Source organism: Haliotis asinina, chromosome 9 (genome assembly GCF_037392515.1).
Source record: "Haliotis asinina isolate JCU_RB_2024 chromosome 9, JCU_Hal_asi_v2, whole genome shotgun sequence".
In the NCBI taxonomy this organism is placed as follows: Eukaryota; Metazoa; Mollusca; class Gastropoda; order Lepetellida; family Haliotidae; genus Haliotis; species Haliotis asinina.
Window position 1 is genome coordinate 6,511,751 of NC_090288.1, and position 27,038 is coordinate 6,538,788.

Consider the following 27,038-nt stretch of genomic DNA (forward strand, 5'->3'; position numbering starts at 1 on the left):
ATTATTTTGGCATCAACATTTATGTACACGGGATATTCACGTTGATTGTTTTTTACTTTTGAGGACACACAATTCCTTCTCTGGTGGGCAAAATATTCAAATTCTTTCATGAACATCATAGTGTCATAATGATTCACGAATATCATGGAGTCATACTGATTCATGAATATCATAGTGTCATACTGATTCATAAACACATCCTTATGGTAATATGTGGAATACTTGACTAAGTCTGAGGTGGTATTAGGTTAAATATGATTTCGTGGTTTTCTAAATTTATCATATCTGTTAGATTAAATAAAAACAAAACAAATTGCCATTGAGCATCGTTTTAATAAATCTGGCTATATGATGTATTTGTATTTTGGGAAGAAGTAAAGTAAAAATTTACATGGTTTCATTTTTATATCATTCACGTATTCATATGCACCATGTGCCTAATTACGAACATGTATGTACCGTCTGTCACATAAATAAGTGCCTACTTTGATATGGTTCAACCCGTACCGCCTATCCATAGAATACAGGAATGTTCATACTACGTCACATACTACCTCTAACCATGTGGTCACTATGTCAATAAATTAACAGATTTTGTTGAAGTATATACACCATTGCAGAAAATATACAACACGGCTGGCACGATGGCGTATGTAAAAATATTCCTCTAGGAATCCTTATCTCGCGTCCAGCCTGTCTCCTGTCACTGTCACGCTCGGTAACAGGATCAAATGTAATGATGATAATTAACACATTTCCGAAAGTATCAAACAAGATAACCTTAGTTTATGCCTGTATATAAACAATAATGTCTTGTGTCTGACAGACTCTTACTGACTTTGCCACGCTTATCAAATGACAACTATCCTAGTTGGTACGCCCACGTGATATTTGAACAGGAACTTAAAATATATACAAAACTAAAGTTATCATTTTTTGATAACCTATTTTAACCCAAACACTCCTAAGTAGAGCAAACACATAGTTGTTGTTGGGGAAAAACAATGTCATATTTCAATACGAGAAAAAAATACTTCAAGTTGGGGAAAACAATGTCAAACTGAAATGACAGCGAGAAATACTTCAGGTAGGGAAAATGTAGTGTCATACTTCATTCAAATATTAATAGACATATTTCAAGGAGAAAAAACAATCGTATACATATTTTACAGTGCGAATATTACTTCCAGTAGGGATACGTTTTAATTAGTCAAATTTAAAATTTTGGAGGACGTTCTTTAATTGATTCTGCTCTAATTTAAGACGTGCATTAGAATAAACTGACGTTTCGTGTATGAAAACACTTCAAGTTTATTTGAAAGCGACGTTTCGTGTATGAAAACACTTCAAGTTTATTTGAAAGCGAAATCCAAATACACACATGGCGAACAGACTAATATACCTTGAGGTATTGGTGCTTACATAGTAATAATATAATGAAATATAAGTATCTTTAAGATTCGACACAAATTATTTTAAATATTTTGACGACTCTTAAATTGTTTCAGCAAAAGTTGAATCAACGGATTATATGACCAAAGTAATATTTTCCTCATGCAGTGTCAGCTTTGAAGCATTGTCAGATGTAAATATGCCTTTGAAGCATTGTCAGATGTAGATGTGTCTTTGAAGCATTGTCAGATGTAGATGTGTCTTTGAAGCATTGTCAGATGTAGATGTGTCTTTGAAGCATTGTCAGAGGTAAATGTGCCTTTGAAGCATTGTCATATTTGGGTATGCATGTTTCATGTTATACTTGATACGTATGACAGAGCTGATAGCCTTTATGCATGCTATAAAGTTATGTTTTCAGCCCTCTTGTCACTGTGTACATGTAAGTCGACCATGTGACCAAATCCTACATTATAGGAAAGAATCATATTTTGTTTTGTGGTATGTTTGAATTTAGTCATTGCATAACTAATATAGTTCTCTCGTAACATTTCAAAGCATTAAGGAACGCCTAGGTTCGTTTCCAGTTTAAGGCTCCAGCTCACACAGACCAAATATTATCATGACTGCCCTTTTTGATGATAAATCAGCTGATTGTATTAAAACATTTCTAACCTCGTGATTAGCAGTAATGTGACTTGAATCCCATAGATATCACGGAATCTTTTGTACAATATCCAAAAGTGAGATTGTTCCAAACCGTTCAAAATTCTTCAAGGAGACTTTCTCCAATATCAGTCTATGGCCACGGTCTTCGTCAAGGCAAACTCCTATGTCACAGCTGTCTTTCACCCCCTGTTTTCTTCCATGACATTCTGGATCCAGTCGTGGTAGGCGTTGATACGCGTGAAGACGCTTGGGTAGCCACTGACGTCGCAGTTCTCTGTCCCCCAAGACACGACGCCAGTGAGGTAGTACTTGCCATTGTACCGACAAGAAAGGGGGCCGCCTGAATCACCCTGAAAAACAAACATAACTTAAAACGGATGCCGCCCCCGTAAAATTCGATAGAACTTTAGAATGTGAAGATTTTTCCCTTTTCAACACACCTTTGAAACACAAATGAGCCCTGGACGTAATTGTAACGCCAACATTGACGACCTTTGTTTATTTTGAAGATCATCCAAAATAGTTTTCTTAAAACAGTAGCTTCAGCCTTAAATCCTTAATCTGATTTGTGTTTTGCACCACCGCTTTGATGTTAAAAGTACATTTTGTCATATTATTTATAAAAGTGCGATATTGTTAAAGACATCGAAAAATTTTGTAGACACTTCGTTTGATACGAAATTAAATGAATGGATGGAGACGGTGTTCAAATATTGGTCAGCTAAGTATTGGCCACGAAGAAACACTGATATGCGTCTCCAGATCCAGCCATATGGACTTCAAGACATCAACGGTGTAAGGCCGAAATACTGAAACCCACTGCCACCGAATACGCTTCATGATCAATACACGGCTCGCTTTCATCAAAAGCCGCTTAAAGATCACCATTCATTTTTCAGCCTACCTCTTTTCCTTTAAACAATAACTAAATACTCAAGCTGCATGCCATTCATTTAGGAGTCTGACAACAGCTGATGCCAACTGTTGTATGGCTGCGTGCAGAGAGAACGAGTGAGTGAGTTCAGTTTTACGCCGCACTCAGCAATGTTCCACCTATATGGCGGCGGTCTGTAAATGATCGAGCCTGGACCAGACAATCCAGCGATCAAGAACATGAGCATCGATCTGCGCAAATGTGTCAATCAAGCCAACGAGCCCGACCACCCGATCCCGTTAGTCGTCTCCTATGACAAGCATGGGTAATGGAAGATCAGTTCTAACCCGCAACTTCACGGATCTGTCTAAAGAACGGGAAACGTAGACGGGTGGACGTAGAAAAGAAGAGATAGAGGTAGACAGAAAGGTACAGAAAGCGAGAGGGAGGGAGAGATAAAATAGAGACAGACATTGAGAGAGGCAGCGTGGGAGAGAGCGACAGCGAGAGGGATGGGTAGGGAAGATTAAGAGAGGTAAAGAGAGAAGAATGGAGAGAGGGTGAAGTAAGGAGAGAAACGCGAGAGGGAATGAGAGAGAGAGAGAGAGAGAGAGAGAGAGAATCTGAGGTTGATGCAAGGGTGTGCGCCCATAAAATTTCCTACAACAGCCAATATAATGTATTCCCAAAGCAAGCTGAGACTTACGACAGTTATGACAATTATATATAGTATACTTGCTAATATATATGATATCTTTATTTTCTCATGTATCCAAACACACTTTAATCGAAGTTCAGGGGATCTTCGTAAATACTTCGAGCAATCAGTGGTTTGGCACAGCCAAATCCGGATGAATTAAGAGTATATATTTCGGGACAAAAGTAAATTTGTCACATATCGATGAATTGTATGTCTGACATACCTGACATGGACCGTGCACGCCATCTCCAAAACAGATCATGTCATCATCTAGCTGTGTGTGCCACATCTCGCCGCAATCTCGGTGTCCAACGAGATCTGCGTGCACCTGCCTCATCACCATGTCGCTTGTATCACCTGCGCATGAACAAACTATACGTACACTATCGACACTTCGCATGATACAGCAAGTTCTATTGAACGTCTGAATTCACTCCATACATGCTGAAATGCTCGTGCCAGGCCTTTCGTAACAGAGACTTAGCGTACAGCTAAAGAGTCATCTAAGGAGCTGTCATTCGTTGTACAGGGGTGAGTCCTTTCGGTAACCTATGGTGGTAGGTTCGAATCACACTTGCGTTTCTGGTTTTGCCTTCATCTTATCCGGGAGGGTGTACCGAAGTAGTACTGGTGGTTTGGCCCACTCTGTATTTAAGGTACGGGAATTCATTGTCCATCGATGGTCTGGCAGTAAGATGGGCTATCGGTTGAGGAGTGAATGACTGAGTTGATTTTTACGCCGCAATCAGCAATATTCCAGCTATATGGCGGTGGTCTCTAAATAATCGAGTCCGGACCACATAATCCAGTGATCAACAGCATGAACATCGATCTAAGCAATTTGGATACGATGACATGTGTCAAGCAAGTGAATGAGTCTGACCACCCGAACCCGTTAGTCGCCTCTTGCTACATGGCGTACTCATCATGAATTCTTATCACGGGTATGTTGGTTAAGGAGTATATATGAGTAGATATATTCAAGAACTGACATTTGAATGTCAGTGAATGCCACAGAAGGTCATGAAACTTCGTGACACAGTTGAAGATAATTCATGTTTTACCTTGTAGTACCGTGTATTTAAGTAACGTGATTTATAATACAAATATATCGCGCAGAACCACTTGTTCCACAACAGCATTGCGTCCTTGAATTAAAAGATTTTAAGACCTTTTCTTTGAAAAATTAAAACCCACTTAACGAAACTGGTTTAGAATCATATTAGATGAAAATGACATCGATTAGTCAACAGTAGTCAATCTTCCGGATACTTGAGACATCGGGTCTATATTTAAGACCTACAGGTTGGTTACTATCCTCCTTCAAGATCCAATTACGCTCTAGACGGACGCACCTAAGTACTATAACAATTGAATATTCGGGGACTACGATATCTTTTAGTGTATCCCGACTACTTGAGATTCAATGTGCAGATAACGAAACCAAGAAATAGTATTCATTTGGCTGGCCAGCTGTTCTAACGCTTTGTGAAGTGCAGTAGAGACAAGGCACAGATACGTAGGTAGACAATATGGCAGACAGGGTTGAGGCCTGTGTTTCATTTACATCATGCATGACGTCGTGTTATGATGGGAGCCCGGGTGACACATATGCATTGACACGGTGTTCGATCCCGTGACCATGGTAACACTGTCATATATTAAAGAGAATTAGACACAAATAGAAATATCGCTTAAAGTAACAGCCTCTTACCTCCCCAGTTACCTCCATCCCCACCAACTCACAGGCCCATCCACCACCCCAAATAAACATACAACACAACAGACGCAAACAAACCCCCAACAAAACAAATCCCTGAAACGCAAAATCCAAGCAAAAACGACAGCTTCCTCACCCCCCCCCCCCCCCCCCACACACACACACCAATACGTACATACAATACACACACACGCTGTCTCCCTCCCTTTCTCTCTCTCTCTTATTCTCTCTCTCTCTACACACACCTGTAACCTGCTGCAAATACCACTCCGCTCCCTCGCCCCCAGAAAAAAACAGCCAAAAACAGCCAATGGAAAAGCAGAAACAGAAACAAAACTAAATACAATACAAATGACTTCCTCCCACCAAAAACTCCCAAAACGAATTAAACTTGAAATGAATCATTAAACAACCCACACAAGATAAATAAAGTCCATCTGTGCCCTACCTTGTGTATATCCCCATCCGCTCACCCAGCAGTCACCTCTCCTTTCAATTCTCCCCATAGTCAGGAACGGATCAACACCGGAACCTGCACTTGGACCAGAACCGGAATGGTTCTCTTCCGGGTCCCCAACATCCGGTTGCGCGAGACATATGGGCATGGTGTTGGCATTCTCACTGAGCTTGACCAAGGCGATGTCGTGTTTGTAGCGGACGTACTGGTTAGTGCTGTTGTCGTCGGTGGAGTTACTGGGGTTAAACTGGTACTCTGGGAACTAGAAAAGAGTGTTTTATACGTACGTTTTGTCTTTATATCATATAAACACCACATATATTCCACAAAAAGTGTGAACAGTTAGAACGGACATATTTACTCGCCTTGCGAATACCTGGTGCCTTCACTAAATTTGCAACCTTCATTTGATTTTCATAGTTACCTCCCTTACGTACAAAGAAATTAGTGTCAACGAATATCGAGACTGGTCAATCTGATGATCAACTTCTATATTTCTCGAAAATTATAGAAATGAGAAAGTATAGAAGGATGCTGCTTCTTCAAAGGAACATTGCTTAGTCTTAACGAGACATTCAAATAGCATATTTATATGGCATATGCGATGGCTGCCTAGTGAACCTATATTAAACAAACTCATCATTATAAGCGTGCCACTGATAAGTCAACGGCAGTCCAGAAATCTGCGACCGTGTTCGATTCCAAGGTTTGCACTAACCATGTGTTCCTCACTTGAATACAATCTATAAAGCTAATTTCGTATGTCCCTGTGAGCGGTTGGGTAGCTCAGTGGTTAAGGTGCTGGCGGGTCACGCCAAAGAGCCGAGTAGGTACCCCATACGGGTACAATGTGTCAAGACCATTTCTGGTGTTCCCTGTTGCTGGAATATTGCTAAAAGAGGCGAAAAAAAAAACATACTCACACACTCACTTTGAAGAAGGTATTGAAATTTTGTTCATAACAAGGGTTAGTGAGTGAGTTTCGAGCTAACGACAAGAGTGACAAAGAGTATTTTTTACCACATTTTAACCACATTTTTAGCAATATTCCAACAATATCAAACCGATGGACATTGTAACTGCTAGATTCGAACCCGACACCTCGGCGAGGAGAGCTGATGCTGTATCCTTTAAGTTCCTCACCCGCCCCTCATTACAACAAAAGCCATGTGACTACAAGTTGCAATGTCTCAGTATGATCCATGTATGGACATCGCGTATTGGTAGAACATTGAGCTCAAGGAGATCACACAGGACTGCCATGCTTGTTTACGTTCTGCACTGAGTCAGGGGATGATACAGTACAGAAAACCTCTGCACACCTTCAGCTTTCTGAGTTTACGTTCCAACACGTGAATGACGGAAGATCAATAAGATGCAAATTGAAAATTTAACAATGTTGCTTACCACAAAAATACTGGAAATGGAAAAGTCTGCTTCGCCCTCATCAGTACGTAAAAGATGATATTCTCCGATTCTAATCCGCCACATGTTTGGAGACGTAAATCTGAAAGGATGAAATGAATAATTCTTTGTACGGTGTTCAGTGATTAAAAAAACTACGGGAAAAACGTAAATTTAACTTTGGTAAACTAGATTTGACTACAGACTGTGGAAACATTAACGATGTTTCAATGAAACCACTGAAACGCTATTAACTTAATGTCCTACAAGCAACAAGCGTCCCTAAACATGGCCGGCATAAAACCACTTGATGTCAAATATTTGAACACTTGAAACCTCCGACGGTAAGTTATAAAATACTGATTTCTACATACGATTAGTAGGTATTATCGATTCTGGATCAATTATATATATATATAAGGAAATACAGCGCCCCCTTTCTATGTTGTCAACATACATGGAATGTGCGTAGCTCCGCGAGGAGGGAAATTTTCTTGGGCATGAGCGCCATATAAGCGGAATAATACTTTTTTCTACGCATTTCGTAACTTTTTTTTCACGTGTAAGCAAAATATGAATCATCATGTATACACGGCAGGCATAATTAAAAGACACAATTGATGAATCCCAAGGTATCCTTTCCATAAAAATTGTGAAACTGCCTTCGAGTCAGTGTATTTTCCAGTCACGTGCTTGTCTGGTTTGTCTACAGGCATGGATGTAGTACCCTAAGTGTTTGTCCAAATTGTTCCAGTGTTGGGTACTGCCGAAGGGCTTCACATTTTCATAAGGACGAGTTTTCAACTCAGAGTTGCAGGAAACATCATTTAGTTTTCACTTTATTCGGACACGTAGGCAAAATGGAATCTGTTTTGAGCTTTAAATGAGACTAGCGTTTCTCTCGAGTTTGCGTTTAACATTTTGTTTTGTTTGCTTTAAATCCTCGATAATTCTTGAACAACCGTATGGTTGTTTTGTAGTGGTTAATGGTGGCAATATATGATTTTGAAGAAACGGAAATAAACAAGGACTGGCCAACGTGACGTTTGTAGGGAACGTCATACATTCTGTGTTCATATCATCAAAATATCATGCGCTTACTTGCACAATAATTATTCAAACGTTCTTTAAGTGCATTCGACAAAATTAAGACTTAGTGCATTCATTGTTACTCACTGTCTGAAGCAGTGAGCAGCTGTAACAACCCATTGTTGGCCAATCAGTGCACCGCCACATACGTGACCTCCAAGCGCTGATCTCAAGGCCACTAGCCACGGCCACGACCCCGGCTCGGCAACACTTCCGCCCACGATCCTCTTCCGGCGGTGCATTGGGTTCATCCGACCACACTCCGCTGAAAACACCAAGAATGCGTAAGTAATCTTCAATATTTTGCACGATGTTTTGTAACCCACAAACTTTGGCAAAGCAATTGTAAACACTCTATTAATACAACATCGTTGTTTAATTCATACTGTTACTGTCTCTGTAAAAATAACACTCATGCGGTTTACAAATCACCCTTATTTGCTTTAGATACCTTTATTATCCACTGTCAGTATTCTTGCTGTGATATTATATAATTTTCCTCACTATATCAAACGTATTCTGCCTGTAAATAAACAGAATTCTCAAAATAGCATCTCAGTGTACCACCCTTATTCCCTGTAATTAATTCTCTGCACACAGCCACTCGCTATCTATATTTACACGCTTATTCGCTCTACAATTCACACTTGCTTCAGTATGTCACAACCAGACACGTATTCTTTCTATATACATGCATCATACCTATTCTGTCAGTAAATTACACTGCTCTTACAATTCTGTCCAGCGTTCAATACAAATCCTCCGGTAGACGCTCCAGTGTCAAGCGACATCATCTTCGCCCTCGTCGTCGTTGTAGTAGGCACTGTTGTTGTCATCACCGTCGTTGATGCTGGTGTAGTGGTGTCATTGCCAGAAACGCCGCCTAAAGAAATGTCACAAATCTGATTATTATTTTCTTAACGATCATCCATTTTGCTGCAGCTGACGACACAAGCGTTAGTTCTAATCGATCAGCATAAGGTGTTAGAAAGCAATGATGAAAGGTAGAACGTTCCCATTGTGTTTCTTGTCTTAGGAAAAGATGGACCTTTGTTTCCCCCAGGCAGCATGATGTGCCTCGTTTGAACTATTAAAATTAATTTTTCTGCTGTGAGCAGTTTAAAAAGTTGTATTCGGTCCGTTTTAATCTTCTGTGATCTATAATGGTATTGTCCTTTTTTACTGCACATTAACACTACACTAGTCTGGAGGGAAAATCTCATGACGTGTCTACAAAACAGTGTAGAGCATCCACTGTTAGATTCTATTGTTATGTTGTCATCATTTATAATGTCCCCATTCTGTTTTAGTGTTGGCTAACTTAAATTTATGTGTTATTCTGTTTTGAGGACTTATATTGTCCCTATTTATTATTGAATAAATGTCATTTGTATGTAAAAGAATTCCGCATGGGGTAGTACAGAATTACGTAAACTATTGATTTTAATAGGGATTCGAAGAGAGTTATCGGTTCACACCTCGGGGGTCTCAGTACATTGGAGGAAAACCTCATTATATCCTAGAATCCTCTAGAAAATACTCAGAAGGAGAGGACAATGCTTTTGTACAACTCGCATCACGGCTGTTTTCTAATGTAATGACAAGTGGCATCATCCCACGATAGGAACAAAGACTTTGTGTGTGTTCTTTTTTCTCGCGCAGCAATATTCCACCTATATGGCGGCGATAGACACAAATCGGAACAATGGAGAACGACATATGTCACGTCACTGAAGTACAAACAAATGTGTTTTTGCCCCATGAGATAATGTACACGATCAAATATTGCATAGTTCGTTGAACATGTAGTTTTCCGCTAACCTTTAAATACATATTCACGGAAAGTGCGTTGATTTTATTGAGTTTATGAGACCTAACGAAACTTACAAAGTTATGGACAGTTTGAAGAAGGAGTGGTAAATATTTCAAGTGGGTAATTACCACCCTCATGACACCGACGTTGTAAGATATGAATAAAATATGCAAAGCAGCCTTGAGCCCAATGGATTGGCCATTAATATAAGTGAAATACCGGACTTGTTGTTGTGGGTTTTCTCTGCAATCTCCTATAGGTGAGCAAGAGACATTTGATGGTGGGTTCGAATCCCAGATTATTCACCATACCCAGGCACGTGGGATTCCACCACCGGGTGTTCTACATGACCACCGGGTGTCCCCCTACGTTGACTGTCACATGCTGTGATAAACCGAGACACTGTTAATAGAGCTATTAAACCAAACTTCGTAAATGAACGTCAGTATGTAAATGACCCTACGTTGAGTCATGGGATGGGTGTGAAATATAAAGCTATGCTCAGTGATTGTGTTCACGAAAGATGCTTAAATCTCAATGACTTATGACGCCATTCTGAGTTTTAATTTTGGATTTAATCCTTTTCCTTAGACATAGAAAACCACCACTATTGTCAGTCATTGCACCAGTTCATTGCATAAGGGGAATGGAATTTGCAAGTGGAAATATTCCCACTGACAAAGTCTCCTCCTTTGTCGATTCATCATGTGACGTAAAACTGATATTGTTAGGATGTGTCCCATCATGAAATGTGTATTTTCGTACTGGTTATAACAGACTGGCGTGAACCAATTTGAAATGAATCATTTTCAATTACAATTATGTTTCTGGCAGTTATGACGCTCATTACCAGGTTTTAGCGAAAGTGGGCTCGAAAAAGATTGCAAGAGAAGAGATGTTTTTTTGCAGCCTTGGCGACAGCGTTTTGTGTCGTTGGTGCGTTAATTCAAGGCGACAGAGAATTGATGCAGAGTCTGAATTGAATTGTGTGTGTACATACGTATGGTTTTACACGCGGCGTTACTACATGGAAACGGTCGGTCGGTGGGTTACCAAGAAGGAACACGCCCATGATAGGGCTAAATTCTAACACACACGCGCGCGCACACGCACGCAGACACACACGGACACACACACATTCACACACAGACGCACACGGGTACTAACAGAAACAAACACACTGACATGTGCGCGCGCGCGCGCACACACACACACACAGGAGTTTGGAGTTTCAATATTCGATAATCTTATCTCAAAGTTTCATCGCATTGTGACAGGTATTTTAGATTCAAATGTGTGGCTTCAACATGGTGTGTATTTCCGCATGAACTGTATCTTATTTAAACGTTGTGCTGCTTTCACAGAAAGAGAACCTCATCACAACGCTCGTTAATATATGTTAAAGCAACCAATCCAGAGACACGGGTAAGTTGCTGGAACTTTACGTATAAATAACACAAATGATGTTACGCATAAATAGCACAAAGGATATCACGCATAAATAACAAATGATATTACGTAATAAAAATTTTATAACATACATGCATAACTGACGTTTTGCTTCAGATTGGTGTTTGATACAATGCAGGTTAATAATGATACCCACAAACACGGATAACATAAGAAACACAGTGCCTGGGTCAACTGCAACAGCTGTGCTATTCACTTCATAGAAATATGCGCTCTACAACACCATGAAAATGTCTACACAAGTGCTTTGCTTTCACTTTTTGTTAAGTTTCATTTCATTTCCGTAGAGCTACCTACACAGCACCTAACAGTCACCAAAGTGCACTATTTGGTAACGTCTGTAAGACGTTTGAACCGCGTACATGCACATGTGTTCAAACCATGCATATATTAATATTTTTGTTCAGTTTTTGTTAACAATTTCACAGTCGTATGTCTAAGAATACTATATAGTCACAAGGAGTCACAAATAGTCGTATAAACCCTTGGGATTTACCTGTCCTATTATGTTTAGACAGAAATGATTACTTCGGAAGTGAGTAATGTTTAGGCTTGTGTACATAAAGCAAGAATTGTTTTCAGTTTATGAAATTAATATACTGACGTACACAAGACAACACACACCTGATATTTTGGGAAAATGTCCCCCAAAAGTTAAATAAGTAAAAAAGTAATTATAACATTTTCACAGTTACGGTGAAAATGCCCCCAAGCGACAAGTGTGTAACTACTATTTGTACTTCAGTGTATAAAAGAAAAATTCGTTAGCCAAACAATATAGTGGTATCATTAGACATGTAGTATTATTTTCATTATTTGTTAGTCGAACTTCTGGATGAATACTCAAGATTATGATGAATTGTAGGTGAAATATATTCTGTGGTAATTTAGCATCAATCCTGTCACAGCTACAACGAAAACGGATATCTGTGACGTAACGAGCAATTGTTTGTGTGTTATTTAACACCGCACTTAAGAATATTCCAGGTATATGACGGTGGCCTGGGAACATTCGAGTCTTGACTAGGTAATCCACTTGTTGATGTCATTTATCGCACCATCGTCTCCTTTCAAGCCAACCAATCTATGAGTATTATTTTCTAGTTATGAGGTTTTAATACGTGTAAAGATGTGCACCGTACCTACTGATGGCGGGACGCAGCATTTGTGCCCTAGGTTGGGGCAGAGAGGTATCCCCCATCGGTGCTGGTAGTACCGCGTGCAGTTCGCCTCGCACGATCCCCTGAAGTGACGACACAGTTCCAGGGAAGCGAGGAACTCGTAGTCCAGCAATGCTGCAGTGAACAGAAAAGTATTGTCATTATAATTATGGTGTGCGTACTTATATTCAAAATTAAGACAGATTTTTTTAAAGTTTAGAATTCTATGATATTTGTTTTTGAATGTAATCGTTGTTTAGTGAACGCCTGTGTGTGTGAAGGAATATGCATTATATCAATAAATCACTAACCGCACATCTGGTAATTTGAATCTATCCATCAGTGAATAGGTAAAAACATTAGATAAAGCGCGAGAATACTTTCTTATTAGAATATCTCAATGGATTCCACTTTTCCAGGCAATTTCTTATGATCAAGGGATAACACCCCAAACAAAAAAAAAACCCAACATAAAACAAAAAACCCCAAAAAAACCAAAAACAAACAAAAACAACATAAAAAACCCTAAAAGCAACTAATAAACAAAACACCCCTAAAAACAGAAAAAAATCCCGAAAACTAAAAACCCCAAAACAAACGAAAAGAAAAGAAAAACAAAAACAAAACAACCGACATAACCAAATAACCAAACGGATGCAATACAAAACAAACCTTATCTGTCTACAATCTACAAAGCTCTCGTATACATCCAAGGCCGTACAGAATGCTGAACCCATGCATGTATAGTAATTCTATCCTTTAATCAAGTGTACATAAGCGGACAGTTCATCATAGGACCCAAGTCTGTTATTTATTAATGTGTAGAAATTATCATTTATACAGTAAAAAAGATGTCGCCCAGTATATTAAAATATGACGAGGTGTTAAAATTAACATTTAACCTATTCTGTTATTATAAACATTAACATCCAATGACTCTGATAAATGTCCGCGTCGTTGTCTACCCCCTGATGGGTGCGTGTGACGTCCCTAACAGTGCTTTACAAACAGCACCAATCTGTCCACGACAGACTCATTTACCCCCGAGTTGATCTATCAGACCCCTGGCGATAACGTCAACATTTACTCCATTGGCTCGGTGAAGAATGTTCCCTTTATAGCGGCAGTAAGTGTTCGTTCTGACCAGAATACTCCCGAGTTGGCTATTTTAAGTAATCCACAACAGAAAAACTTTCCACTTCCGCAGGAAACCTGTTGTGATAGCAGGGCATTGGAAATGATTTCATAAAGATTTATAGAGTCACTGAGGTCAAACCAATAGAGATGATGGAGCAATAAACTGAAGTGATCACGTAGGCATAGTCCTTCTGTCAGTGATATAAACCAGCTGGCAAGTAGCTCGTGTACAAGCACTGACGTAAAGATACGTTTTGGGCGTTACAGTTAGGGACGTGATTTTAAGTCACATCAATTTATATGCAGTTATAATTGGGTAGAGAAATACGTTGTCACGAAGACATCGTCCGCCATTACTGACCTGAGCCAACTTGCCCATACCTCGTGTTTACGTATTGACGTAACGGTACGTTTATGACGTTACGTTATGCATGTTGTTTCAAGCTGAAACCAATTCATATACATGCATTTACTAGATTAATTATTTGCAGCAATACATTGGCTCGTATATATAGACATCGTCCTTCACTGACGACCCATGGCTGGCGTTTAAGCACCGACGTAAAGGTACGTATTAGACGTTACGGTAAGGGGTGTGGTTTGAAAATGTCAAATCAGTTTATAAGTTTCATTGGGTGGAGCAATTGGTGGTCTATTTTGCCACGTAGACATCTCCCTTGAGACTATTGTGCTCATGTTAAGATATTGTGTTTGGGGGAATTAGTGAGTCGGTTTAATGTCGTTTTGAACATGTATCTCCGCACGTCTTGTTAACCTGAAGTTGAACGAAAATCCGAAATGATGTTTATCTATATTTACTACTCCAGTGAAACCCACGAGCTTATATGCCTAGACACACAGTCGGGAAGAACTACGATTTGAATCCTTATAGATTCCTGCCATACTTAAGGGACGCAACTCTGTACTGCCAATTACACGGAATAAGGCTACTTGTAGATTTCGTTGCGCTTTGGGTGCAAGAGACAAACATGAACTAGGATTCGATCTTATAATTATAGATTCCCTCTGTACCCAAGGGACGCAACTCTGGACAGTCGATTTCATGGAATAAGGATAAATACGAAGGTTAAACCCGATGCTGATATCTGTAATAATCTTGTATACGCAGTATGAAAACGTATTTTTATTTTTATTTTTTCAAATTTCAAAGAGCGTGATATCGGAAAAAGATTTCTGTATTACTTATCAGTAGGGTCTCCTAAGACAACCGACTCTCCTATTACTTGTTTCTGAACTTCAAAAGGTATCCATTCGGCAATGCTAAGATTTAACTTCACAATGCGTGTTGGCGTTTGTCTTTGAACACGAGTGGATCCACTCTTGGAGTGTGGGAACATAAATCCTAGATATTTCAAAGATTTCTTGTTTACGCCAACAGGCACAATTGACTTCGTTTCCTGAAAAAATGACTCCATGCATGTTGCGAAAGAGGTGTGGGGGACAGAAATACTTTCGGAAAATGCATTGTGTAATAAAAACTCCCTCTGCTCCGATAGATGAAAAGAGCTCCCTGTGGTCTATAACATGTGCTTTTACATATGATCGTGTTAGTATTTCACCATAAACCTGTTGTTCTTTTTGCGAGCTTGTCACGAAGCCTGTTCTGAACGGGAGATAACCTTGAATATAAAACAGATGTGATATACTTATGTCACTGTCCACCATTCGGCATTATGAAATCGATGTACCTGTTCGTGTAGTACTTCACTGAGCAGATCATGTAACCAAGGATTCGAACATAAGATGTGCGTATTCGTCATCGGGTTCTTCGTGAAAAGTAGTTTCTTCCTTCATTTGCAAATTACATGCTGATGTAACCGATACTTCGTCGGAATATGGATGAAAGTTATCATAATTTGTATCAGTCGATTTGTGTTCCTGGGGAAACTAAAACCTGTCTTCAAGAAATATTTACATGTACTTTTATAACGTTTTAAGGGATGTTTGGCGATTGGTGTAATTATAATATATCAGGTATATCAAATACTGCAGGTGTATCAGATTAGTGAAAATATATGCAACTGTTTAATACTGATTTTGCGTGAAGCGTTTTTAATTGCCTGGTTCGAATCCCGTTTCCATCCAATTATGTCTGTGGTTTCACGACTCCAGATCCGGACTTACCGAAGTGTTAACCCGCGAAACCTGTTTCCTTTTAGACTTACACCGTATGTTTGGCTGAATACCACAGTCCCCTAGGGCCGAAGGTTTGGTAGTGTGCCACCCAGAACATTTCTAAAATCTGATAACCTCTATAAGGTCTATTTCCAGGATTTAGGGAATCTTTGCCTTAGTCTCTTTGTAACAAATATCCGTAATTAATTCTTCTATTTTGTTATTTCTAATGTATACATGTATATACGTATTTCACCAACATATTTCCGACATTTCTGTTACAGTTTCTCAGCTGTGTTTAGCTTCTTATGCCATGAATACATTCTGTCAGAAAGTGTATGAAGCAGTCATTTCATTGTGAAAGATAGTGGGCAGCCTTGTTATTAAATCATACTTCTAACCTTGATCGCTTTGGTTCGTTTCCCTACAACATCTTGAACCTGTTACATCAAAACTCTGTAAACAAAACAAGCCAAACCAACAATAACAACAACCCCGTAAATGAATAACAGTAATAAACAAAGAAAGAAACAAACAAACAAAACACCAACAAAAAACCAAACAAATAAACACAAGCAACCAGAGCAAACAACAACTAAACACACAACAAAACAAAATGAACCAACACAATGAAACCCCCCAAAAAACTATAAAAAAAACAACGCCCAAAAGAAATCCCCCACCCGAAAAACAAACAAAATAAACCAAAAACAAAAAACAAGCAAAAAAAAAAACCCCCAAAACAAAACAACTAAATTCCCCTTAAAGTACCAACACCTCCAAAATCCCCTCAAACCCAAACAAAACAATTAAAAAAAACCCAACAAAAACACAAGTCACACATTTGCTACTGCAATGTGTCACGAACAACAAATCAACGAAAGTAGATTTCCTACTTTAATTCTCATATACAGAAATAGATGTCAATGTCTTATTTCCAACACACAAAGCACAAGTAATAGAAGATGGCTATAAATAGTCCCGATGCTAAACTCTTTTCCCGAATGAGTGAAAATTGATGGTATAAAGATAAGATAATTGACAAATAAAATCCCCAAATATAACTACCGCAAACTGATAAAATCGTTTTGCAACATTGAACTGAAAGAAAGCCTATGTTTTAAAGCACACTGCAGATACACCAACGATCACCAAGAAACGTGTTGTTTGTAGTAATAGAGGGTGTGAGCGCTATAGAGGAAGTGATAGTTCGTGGATTATCAGACCGAGGAGGGAGGGGTTGTCAGTCTGCGTCCAGGGAACAACGCAACGATTGACACACTGGCTGCTGGCATCGTCTGTATCTGACAATATTTACACAAATGAAAAGTTACAAACACAGAGAAGATACAAGAGTTATATTTAGCAACGGGGTCATCACCTACGTCACAATGGTAGCTGTCTTTCATTCATACTTCTCCTTCTATATCTATATATAACCTTATCTCTGGGGCTCCATCGTGTACGCAGACAGCCATATTACTACGGACTGAGGTAGGATGTTTGTTATTGGAGCGTCTCTCTGACTGATTACCGTAAAGAAAACACCATATGGAATAATCAGCTTGCTGGAAATAGGATTTGCCAAACTTTAAAGAACTTTGTTCACAGGGTATTTTAAGAAATGTATATCTCAAGTGTGTGAGTGAGTGAATGAATTGTGTAACGGACATTGTTTTACGCCGCATTTAGCAGTATCACACGACTGTGGACATCAGAGTCAGTGAGTTTCTTTTTACTCATCTTTTAGCAATATTCCAGCATTTTCTCGGCGACAGATGGCAAACAACTACTTCACACATCCATTAATTGTTCCCAAGCGGGTTATCGGGCCCGGGTTTTTACCGTGACCAGTAAACCCTTAACCACTGGACTAATGTATGTCCCACCGCTCATGGGGACATTAGAAATAAGCTTTACACAGTGTATTCAATTGATAACCAGAATCTTCGACGAACAAACACTTTGGCCTCTATGCTATCCGAGACCTTTGTTTTAAGTATCTGTAAGTAACATCGGTATTAGTAGGACCTGGATAAAGATCATTCATAGGAATTTACCTTGTCGTCATACAGGCTGCGACCAAGATGAAAAGTTTCAGACTGAGTATTATTTGTCTCTCCTTTAGCAACATGGCAGTAATAGCAAGGCGGAGAACATCTCAAATCAGTTTCGCATGTTACATCCTTTGGGGGATTCGAACCTATGCTTCCGACAGGACTAGTAAATGCTTTAAAAACTGGACTAAAATACCTTACACACCAATACAAGTGGATACAATTGTAATTAATTGCAACCTATTGCTCAGATCACACTCATTGTTTTAAAGTATGCACGAGGCTGGCAGTATTAACACCTTGTATATTTCAAAGTAGCTATATAACTACTACAAAAGGCACTGACCTTTCACCATGTTTTTCAACTTATGTCCTTCGCTTTGGGAATGTATTATACACTTACATATTACCTACTTCCAACGATGAAGCCATATGGCTATAAATCTCTACTAACATCTGAGTATAATTTACGATTCCTACAAATCACAGGCACGTATTTATTACTCACTTTTAAATGATACTGACACCAGGTGTTCACGAAACAGTGCGCATATCCTACCCTACCAGTGCCAGAAGTCAAAGAGACTTGAAAACTTAGGTAAATCAACTATTCGAACCAAAAGTATACGAAAGCAAATTTACATTAGGATATGAGAACCGGGCTGTTCGTTCATTAAAAATAAGCTGCAAAACTACACGATATACAAACGCATTCATATACTTACGTGTATATACATTATGTTCTTAACACTTTGTAACTGTGATGCATAATTTGTATTCAAAGAAGTTCGAGTGTCGTAATGATGGTTTCAACATAGTTTACTGCTTACGTGTGCCATGATGTATTTTATACCGCCAACAACACGTCATCAATAGTGCATACTGAAGCCATTTTCACACTTGTTCGAGATTTGAATCCCAAAGTTTACTGCCTTCTCTTAGTGTTACAGATGAAACCACCCTTCCCAGCTGTCCGAGAAATTAACAGGGTTTTCTGCGACTTCCTCCAACTCTCATTTTAGCATCATCAGCCTTATAAGTGCTCCCGATGTTACCTTGCTCCTTGCCCACGTACAACTGACGATGTGAACGTCACGCAACCACTGAGTCAATTAGAAAGCACGTATTCCTCTTAAACGTTAGTTTAATTGATGTGATGTTATCCGAGTGCATGACGCCAGGGATTAAGTCAACTTTACGTGACTTCTGTTCCTTTGACATTCCATTCTAGCGTATCAAGATTCCACTATTGCCAAAAGCATAGTATAATGCCGGCTGCTTCATAAATATCAGCACACTTCTCGTAAGTGGATGAGTTGATTTGCAACAGCAAAATTGTATCAATAAATACGAAACTGTTGGAAATAAACAGATCAAAGAAACTGAAGAGTGTAATAACATTGTTCACTGCAAAGCCACGATTATAGAATCTTAGCATGAAGATGGCCACACTTTACAGTATTCTCTCTGTTACATACCTCCTGAAATTAAAGGATGAATGAATAATTTGAAAGAGAATAGGTAACTTGGCGTAATTTGTTTATCTAACATGCCTTTTATATCCAACGCTATGATTAAATATGCTCTTCGTTTTCAGTAGTTGTCATTTTTTGGTCTCACATTGGTGTGACAAATTGGTTTACTTATGACGTTTTCCCCTTACGCCAACAGTGGATAAAATGCACTTACACTGCAAACATTCATAAACATGAATCAGGTTTAACAAACACTTTTAACCTCTAGAGAAAAGAATTCATAATTACCTGGGCACATAAAAGTGAAACTTTAAATATAATCTAAAATTCAGTTTCACAGAAATCGCCATCTTCATTGATAAGACGTAAAAAGTAAGCGGGAAGCATCAGATACAGTATTAGGGATAGTCATTTTTTTTAGATATAAGTGTAAGACTCTAATATATATATATATATATATATATATATATATATATATATATATATATATATATATATATATATATATATATATATATATATATATATATATATATATATATGATGTAAAATACTGTATATGATGACCTATATGATGACCTATAACAAGCATTGTGTAACATGGAAGAAACGAAACCTTGACCATACGCATGCTCTTCGGCAAGATGTGCGTCGCAAACTGACAATTTGGACAAGAGAGATTCACTACTGTGCCAATCTTGAACTCTGCAACCTACGGAATTCCGAAAGAAATGTTACCAAAATGTCATAAAAGTGTGCATGTGTCATTTCTTGCACGCAGATGAGTATAAAAATACTCTTCTTGCATGTAAAGCTTTGGCCTTCACGTCAAAGGGCCTTCTTTAATTACAAATATTTTTTAACAGAGATTGTGCATGGAATTATAAATATCCTTACGAGTCATTACATAGCATCATATAAAACAAGACTATATAACGGACGTTATACAGACTATTACCGTAGTGATTCCTAAACACATAAACATGTTTATGCATATGTAAAGTGTTTTTATTGGTACTTGTACATCTGATAGACCCAGCCTATCAGACATTCTAGCATTTGCATAACGTAATAATTATATTAAGTCCACGTAAGAATGTAAATGATCAAGCAGAAACATGGACGTAATACAAACATACATAACGACAAGGAACCACCTGACGATATTTGGGAACTACCGTTCTATGGGTTCTGAATCGAACTGTACTATAAAGCATAAAAGCGATATTGCCTCTGTCGACATCCCGAGTAGTGTGAGAAATGTCCAGGCATACAGGAGCACAAGGCACACAATAACTTGCATGTTAATTGACCACATGGGGAAACTCAGGGAGGAGGGTATTGTCTTTATGGGCTTCACGAAATTGCATTAGATACAGAGAAACACCACCAGGGATTTGGGTCTTTGATGTTTTCTTCATTCCAAGAAAGAACCCAACTTACATGTCGTTATGTTATAACGTAGTAATTGTGTTTTATGTTTTTGTTGTTTGTGTCCTTGAGCTAAACACTTGCAGTCTTTCTTCTTTCTTTCTGTGTTGTTTAATGACGAAGTCTTCAATGTTCCAGTTCTATGATGGTGTTCCGTAAATATCGAGTCTGGACCACACAGCCCAGAACGAACATCACGAGCGTTAGCGCACAAATAGGCATAAGAATGAAGGTTAAAGTACGTGTCTACTACAACAGGTATAGGTTCCGTAATGTAAATGGTTTGCTGGACTAGGATACAATGGCATGCAACAACTATATCCCCAAGCCTCGCTAACCCATCTCGTTAGTTGCCCCTTAAAACATCTACCATACAACAATGCATTTACTTTAAATAATTGTTAATCATTGAGGGACCAAATGAAATATATTTCTATCAGTGTGGTTCGATTTCACCATGTAGAAACTTTAAACAACACTAGTAAGGTATTCAAAACACACAGAAGTCCTTGCATTTTGTCTATGTTCAAGAGTTCGTGTCCTAAAGATAAAAATCCCGGGTTGGTTAATTTAGAAAAAGACATGAAGTCTGCAAAGGTGCTATTACGTCCTCTGATAGAACTTAAATTAAATCAGAGAAAATTCAAATTGACATTGAAATGGAAATCTCTTACATTATCTCTGCTGTTTACTGTTTTTTTATTCTCAAGACCTGAACTACAGAAAATAATTAAAAGTTGTATGAGCCCAAGATAACACGAAATTCTTAAATGAATTGATATGTATGTATGTATGTATGTATGTATGTATGTATGTATGTATGTATGTATGTATGTATGTATGTATGTATGTATGTATGTATGTATGTATGTATGTATGTATGTATGTATGTATGTATGTATGTATGTATGCATGCATGTATGTATGTATGTGTGTGTGTGCATGCTTATATGCATGAACTAAATAGCAAAATTGGTTCTTTATGCAGTCGATTGTAAGACGCCGGTGTTACCATTAGCATGAAGAGATAAATTAAATAAATTCAATACGAATTGGTCCAGGAGCGTGAAAAGAACTATAACGTTTTATGATATTGAAATGAGATGCTTAAATGTTAAAAACATGGCATATTAATCCAAAGAAATTTAACTGACCTGCATCAAAGTCAGACCGGCTCCTGACAACTAATGTCAAAACACAGAACACAAGGAATGGCATGGAACCATCCATGTCGGTTCTTGGTGTTCTCTGATGGGAAATGACATGGACTTCTAGCTAAATACACTGTTTAAATATTCATAACTGGTTGTACCTAATCACCGATTTGCCAGCAAGTCTCAAAGGAGATTTAGTTGTACGATCCCTTGTTGGTTTTTAACTAGCAGTACAAGCCGTGAGGGCAATCTGTTGCTTCTGTGGTGGGGAGCTCATTATTATTCGCCATCACTATTTGCCATTTGGGTTTTGTTTTAAGATTGGAGGGATATACGGTTTCTTCCTTAATGGTGTTTCTCTGTACATTTATAGGACTTCGGCACTACTGTACATAGCATCAGGGTACCCACGCAACAAAGGTACTCGAGTATGCGACCATGTTCTTGCACCTTTGTTGGAAGTTGTTGTCGAAGATGGTATGGTATTCCCTCTGGTTGCTAGAAATCAGAATAAAATCATTAAAATGTGTAATCCCCTTTGCGCCTTGAGCACGCTGCAAGCTTGGAAACGATCGCATTATAAATGTGCACTATTTTTATTCATTTACTATGCGAAACAAATGTTGCTGTAGTCTTTATAAAGTGAAACCGATGAATTTCACTTTAAACAAAAAAGTAATTCAAATACAGTGAAATTACAATTGCGAATCCTCAAAATTTTACCTACAGAGCTGAACATTTAAATCTCAGAAAATTCAACTTAGCAAGTTGTTTAACAGTCTAAAGTTCATTTTAATAGATGTAATTTTTTGTTTAAAGAGATATTCATCATTTTCATTGCAAACAGACTATAGTACTGTTGGTCCAGCGTTGCAGGCGTGACGTTCATGACTGCTGCACGTGACTCCAGTCTTTACATTACTGGACATTTCTCAAAGCTTCAAATGTCCAAAAGAATCTTAAATGAAGCTAGAGCGATATCAGAAAATGAAAAACTTTGACAACTCTTCAGTCAGATCATATTGCTCCGGTCATATATATTGATATATACAGCTCGAGTGAAAAAATCGAAGCCTTTTTTTATGATGATATCTTAAATGAGAGAGGTATCATTATTTATCTGGCCAATGTGGACTTAAGAGTACTTCAAATACGTTGACTAACGAAAATCCAAGAGCAACATGACATACGTCTCTATCCTACAATCTATCTTATATAATCAGTATCTCAGACAAAGGTGATGTCCCTTAAGGTCAATTTAAGTAAGTTATTGCGATTTTGTGTGACATGGAGACGCGGCTGTACTTTCGAGATTGACATTTCCCCTTTGTGTTACCGGATGACAACACTAGTTGACAAATCATCGCGTTTAATCTCCAAGCCGGAAGTACGTGTGGGAGATTCTCTCACATCATTGTCATGAATGACACCAAATAGATGGTCACTGTAAGTGTGACAGAACATGAACCGGTAGCAGACATCTTCATTGTATATACGGTTTTGTTTAAGGACCAATTAACTGTTGTAGCTACTTCAAGCACACATTCGTGACAACGTCGAATATATCATTTTGATCGTGCCAACCTATATTGATTTCAACACGCAGAGGATATTGAAGGCAGGGACGTAGTGTCCAGTGATAGGTTTTGTTAAAGCTTCGGAACATCAGAGACCATTTATGAGAAATTGTATGCCAAAGTGACTGAGTTTAGTTTCATGCTGTTTTAGCAATGTTTAAGCAAGGGACCACCAGGAATGGGCTTCGCATATTGTAGCAAAGTGGGGAATCAAACGCGGGTACTCGACGTGACGCGCGAACGCTTTAACCACTAGGCTACTCCATCGCCAAGGTGTACCAGTTCTGTGCGATCTGTGCATATATGGAAATTCGACACCATTCCGTCTCAGTACCTGGTGCCTTTGCCTTTGCTGACATGAGACATGCATCCCCCTTCATCAAATTCAAAACCCATAGACACTCCATATACGATATGTGCTTAGTATTTAAGCACCGTTAGAGCATTTTCAACGACACTTATCAATTTCAACGCATGCATTTCCCATTTTATTTCCACTCAGCATATTTCGAATTTGCAGTCACATTGTGGACTTTGGGTTCCTCTGTCAGGCAATCTCATGGAGTCGTATGCTGCTTCAAGAGTCTGTTTGTTTTCTTCGGTTGTTGTACGTCAATATATTATGTCCATTCGTTTAACGTCCATGCAGACTAGTAAGTAGCATCACATATTCAGATACATGGACTTTCAAATTAAAAGTGCTTCTGCGCCCATTCTTTGAAAACTGGACCCAAAGCACAAGTACTGCAGTTTTATACTCAGCATTTTGTAGATGTTTTCAAACTATTTTCCAAACCGATCAAAGTGCTTACGCACATGTGCTACTTTACATACTAAAAAGTGTGTAATAGTAATGAAATGCTTAAGGATTACGGTTTTAATGTAAAATAATAAAGCAAATGGAATTTCAAAAATTATATTGGAATTTTCAACATAAAATAACATTGAAAATGACATGAATTCAATTCAACACAATTTGGTGTATATATGTTCACTGTTAAAGGTGTTTGATATTTGGCAAAAGGTGACACGATTGACAGTTTCAAACACCACGTGATAGCAATATGTGACAGTCGTTTCTAATACCGATATGATGTCACTTTTCCTTATGTTTCTATTAGCTATGCTATACCAGCCCACGATGGTGAGTATTATTGCACGCATTATATATTGTAGCTTTACAATAGGTTACTATGTCACTGATAGATTCTACATATAAAGACCTGCACGTGTATCCAATTTACAGATAGATAATTGGAAGTGCATCTGCGTCGTATAACACCGAAGCGTGATGCAAGACTTTGGTCAAAGTCTGAAAGTGCTGATATAGCATTACGCTGTATATAGCACCTGAATATGGTGCCCGTCACTTCATGGACCTGAATACTAATATGCTTGACTTACTGTCCTGTTTTGCATCAGCCTTAATATTGACACGGATCGCCCTTGTATCTTATTCTTTGTCATTAACACGTAGCGTCGTAATGCCCTCGACCTCCTCTGACAAAGCACTAAGACTATCGTAAGTCACTAAGGTAATCTTAGTGAAATGTTAAAGAATGGGAGTTATGTTAACTCAGTAAAAGTGGCTTCGTAATGTCGTAATGTCGTAACATTGTCGTAATGTTTATATATTGACATCTGTCTCCGTATTGTCTTATACAATATTAACCTTAATCTTACCATGCATCGTCGTACTGACCTGGGTTAAGATTTCCGAAGCTCTCTTAGCGCTAAGATAGTCGTAAGTGCCATACATCAACATTAATTATGTTTGTATGCATCACCGTAACGATATGTTTTGTATTGACAGTATGGTGGCATGAATAGTAGAAATGCCTCATTCTTAGTATTAAATATGGTCTTAATACCCTGAGCTGTATCAACCGTAATATCAACATGTATCGACTTCGTGCCTTCTATTGTATCAGCCATCACATTTACATATAGACCCGTAATACTTTATTTACATATACAGCCGTAATAGTTTATACTGTATCAATCTTAATGTCGACATTTATCGATTTTAAGGCTTCTATTATATCAGCCTTCACATTTACATATATACCCGTAATACTTTATTTACATATACAGCCGTAATAGTTTATACTGTATCAATCTTAATGTCGACATTTATCGATTTTAAGGCTTCTATTATATCAGCCTTCACATTTACATATAGACCCGTAATACTTTATTTACATATACAGCCGTAATAGTTTATACTGTATCAATCTTAATGTCGACATTTATCGATTTTAAGGCTTCTATTATATCAGCCTTCACATTTACATATACCGCCGTAATAGTGTATACTGTATCAACCTTAATGTCGACATGTATCGACGTTATGCCTTCCGTTGTATCAGTTTTTACGCTTACAGGTACCGCCGCAATGCTTTTTATTGTGTCATGTGGTGCTGGCATGCCTTTTACAGTAGAAGTATTCGCCCCCACATGTATCGTCGTGATGTATCAGCGTGCATCAACCATAATATGATGATAACGATGACAGAATATTTGTATAGCGCACATATCCATGCAACTAGTACATGCTCAAGGCGCTTGATATCGTCGTAATGCCCTGTGCCGTATCCCCTCTGTGCCATACCAACCTTAATATTAACACACATCGTCGCAAAGCCCTGCACAGTATCAGTCTTAATACTTATGATCGTCGTCTTAAAGCGTTATTCTGCATGAACCTTAATATTAACACGCATTGTCGTAATGACCTGCACCCTATCAACCCGTATACTGTCATGCATCTCGTAATGCCTTTTGATGCATTTACCATAATATCTTTATTAATACCTTATTCTGTATCAAGCTTAAAACCAATATTTTCGTCGTAATATTTATTAAACATAATGTTAACATGCATCGTCGTAACGAAACAATTTTGATATTAACACACCCCTTCCTGATCAATGTCTCATTCTGCGTCAAGCTAAATTTACTAACATAAATTTTCCTAATACCCTGTACCGTATCAATCTTAACATTAGCACATATGCATCCTTGATATCAATGTTCCGCAAGCATACATAGATATGGATGACGATGAGTTAGCATTTCGCGGTCGTTATATAATACACAATACAAATTCACGAAACATTCAGTATCTTACATAACATTCTGATAATGATCACGGCCATTCAGTTGAATGTAAGGTAAGCCGATATTGATCATGGTTGCGTCTGTATCAGTGCAATCATGAACTAATACGGAAAGTACTCACGGTTTGCTGAAATAATAGCGGAGATGACGCTAACGATGATGATGACTGAGTATGACATGGATGTCGCTGACATGTCCTTCAT

General features: G+C 38.4%; 1 protein-coding gene across 1 annotated transcript; it reads right to left on the bottom strand.

Annotated features, from left to right (window-relative positions):
- Nucleotides 1–1,711: 1,711 nt before the first annotated feature.
- Nucleotides 1,712–27,038, bottom strand: LOC137296528 (elastase-1-like). Its single transcript, XM_067828329.1, has 8 exons — nucleotides 26,957–27,038; nucleotides 12,731–12,883; nucleotides 9,039–9,188; nucleotides 8,393–8,570; nucleotides 7,220–7,319; nucleotides 5,804–6,074; nucleotides 3,859–3,992; nucleotides 1,712–2,411 (listed from the first exon to the last, which is right to left on the bottom strand). Exons 1-8 carry the CDS (start codon nucleotides 27,036–27,038, stop codon nucleotides 2,241–2,243), a joined length of 1,239 nt encoding a protein of 412 aa, XP_067684430.1. The 3' UTR covers nucleotides 1,712–2,240.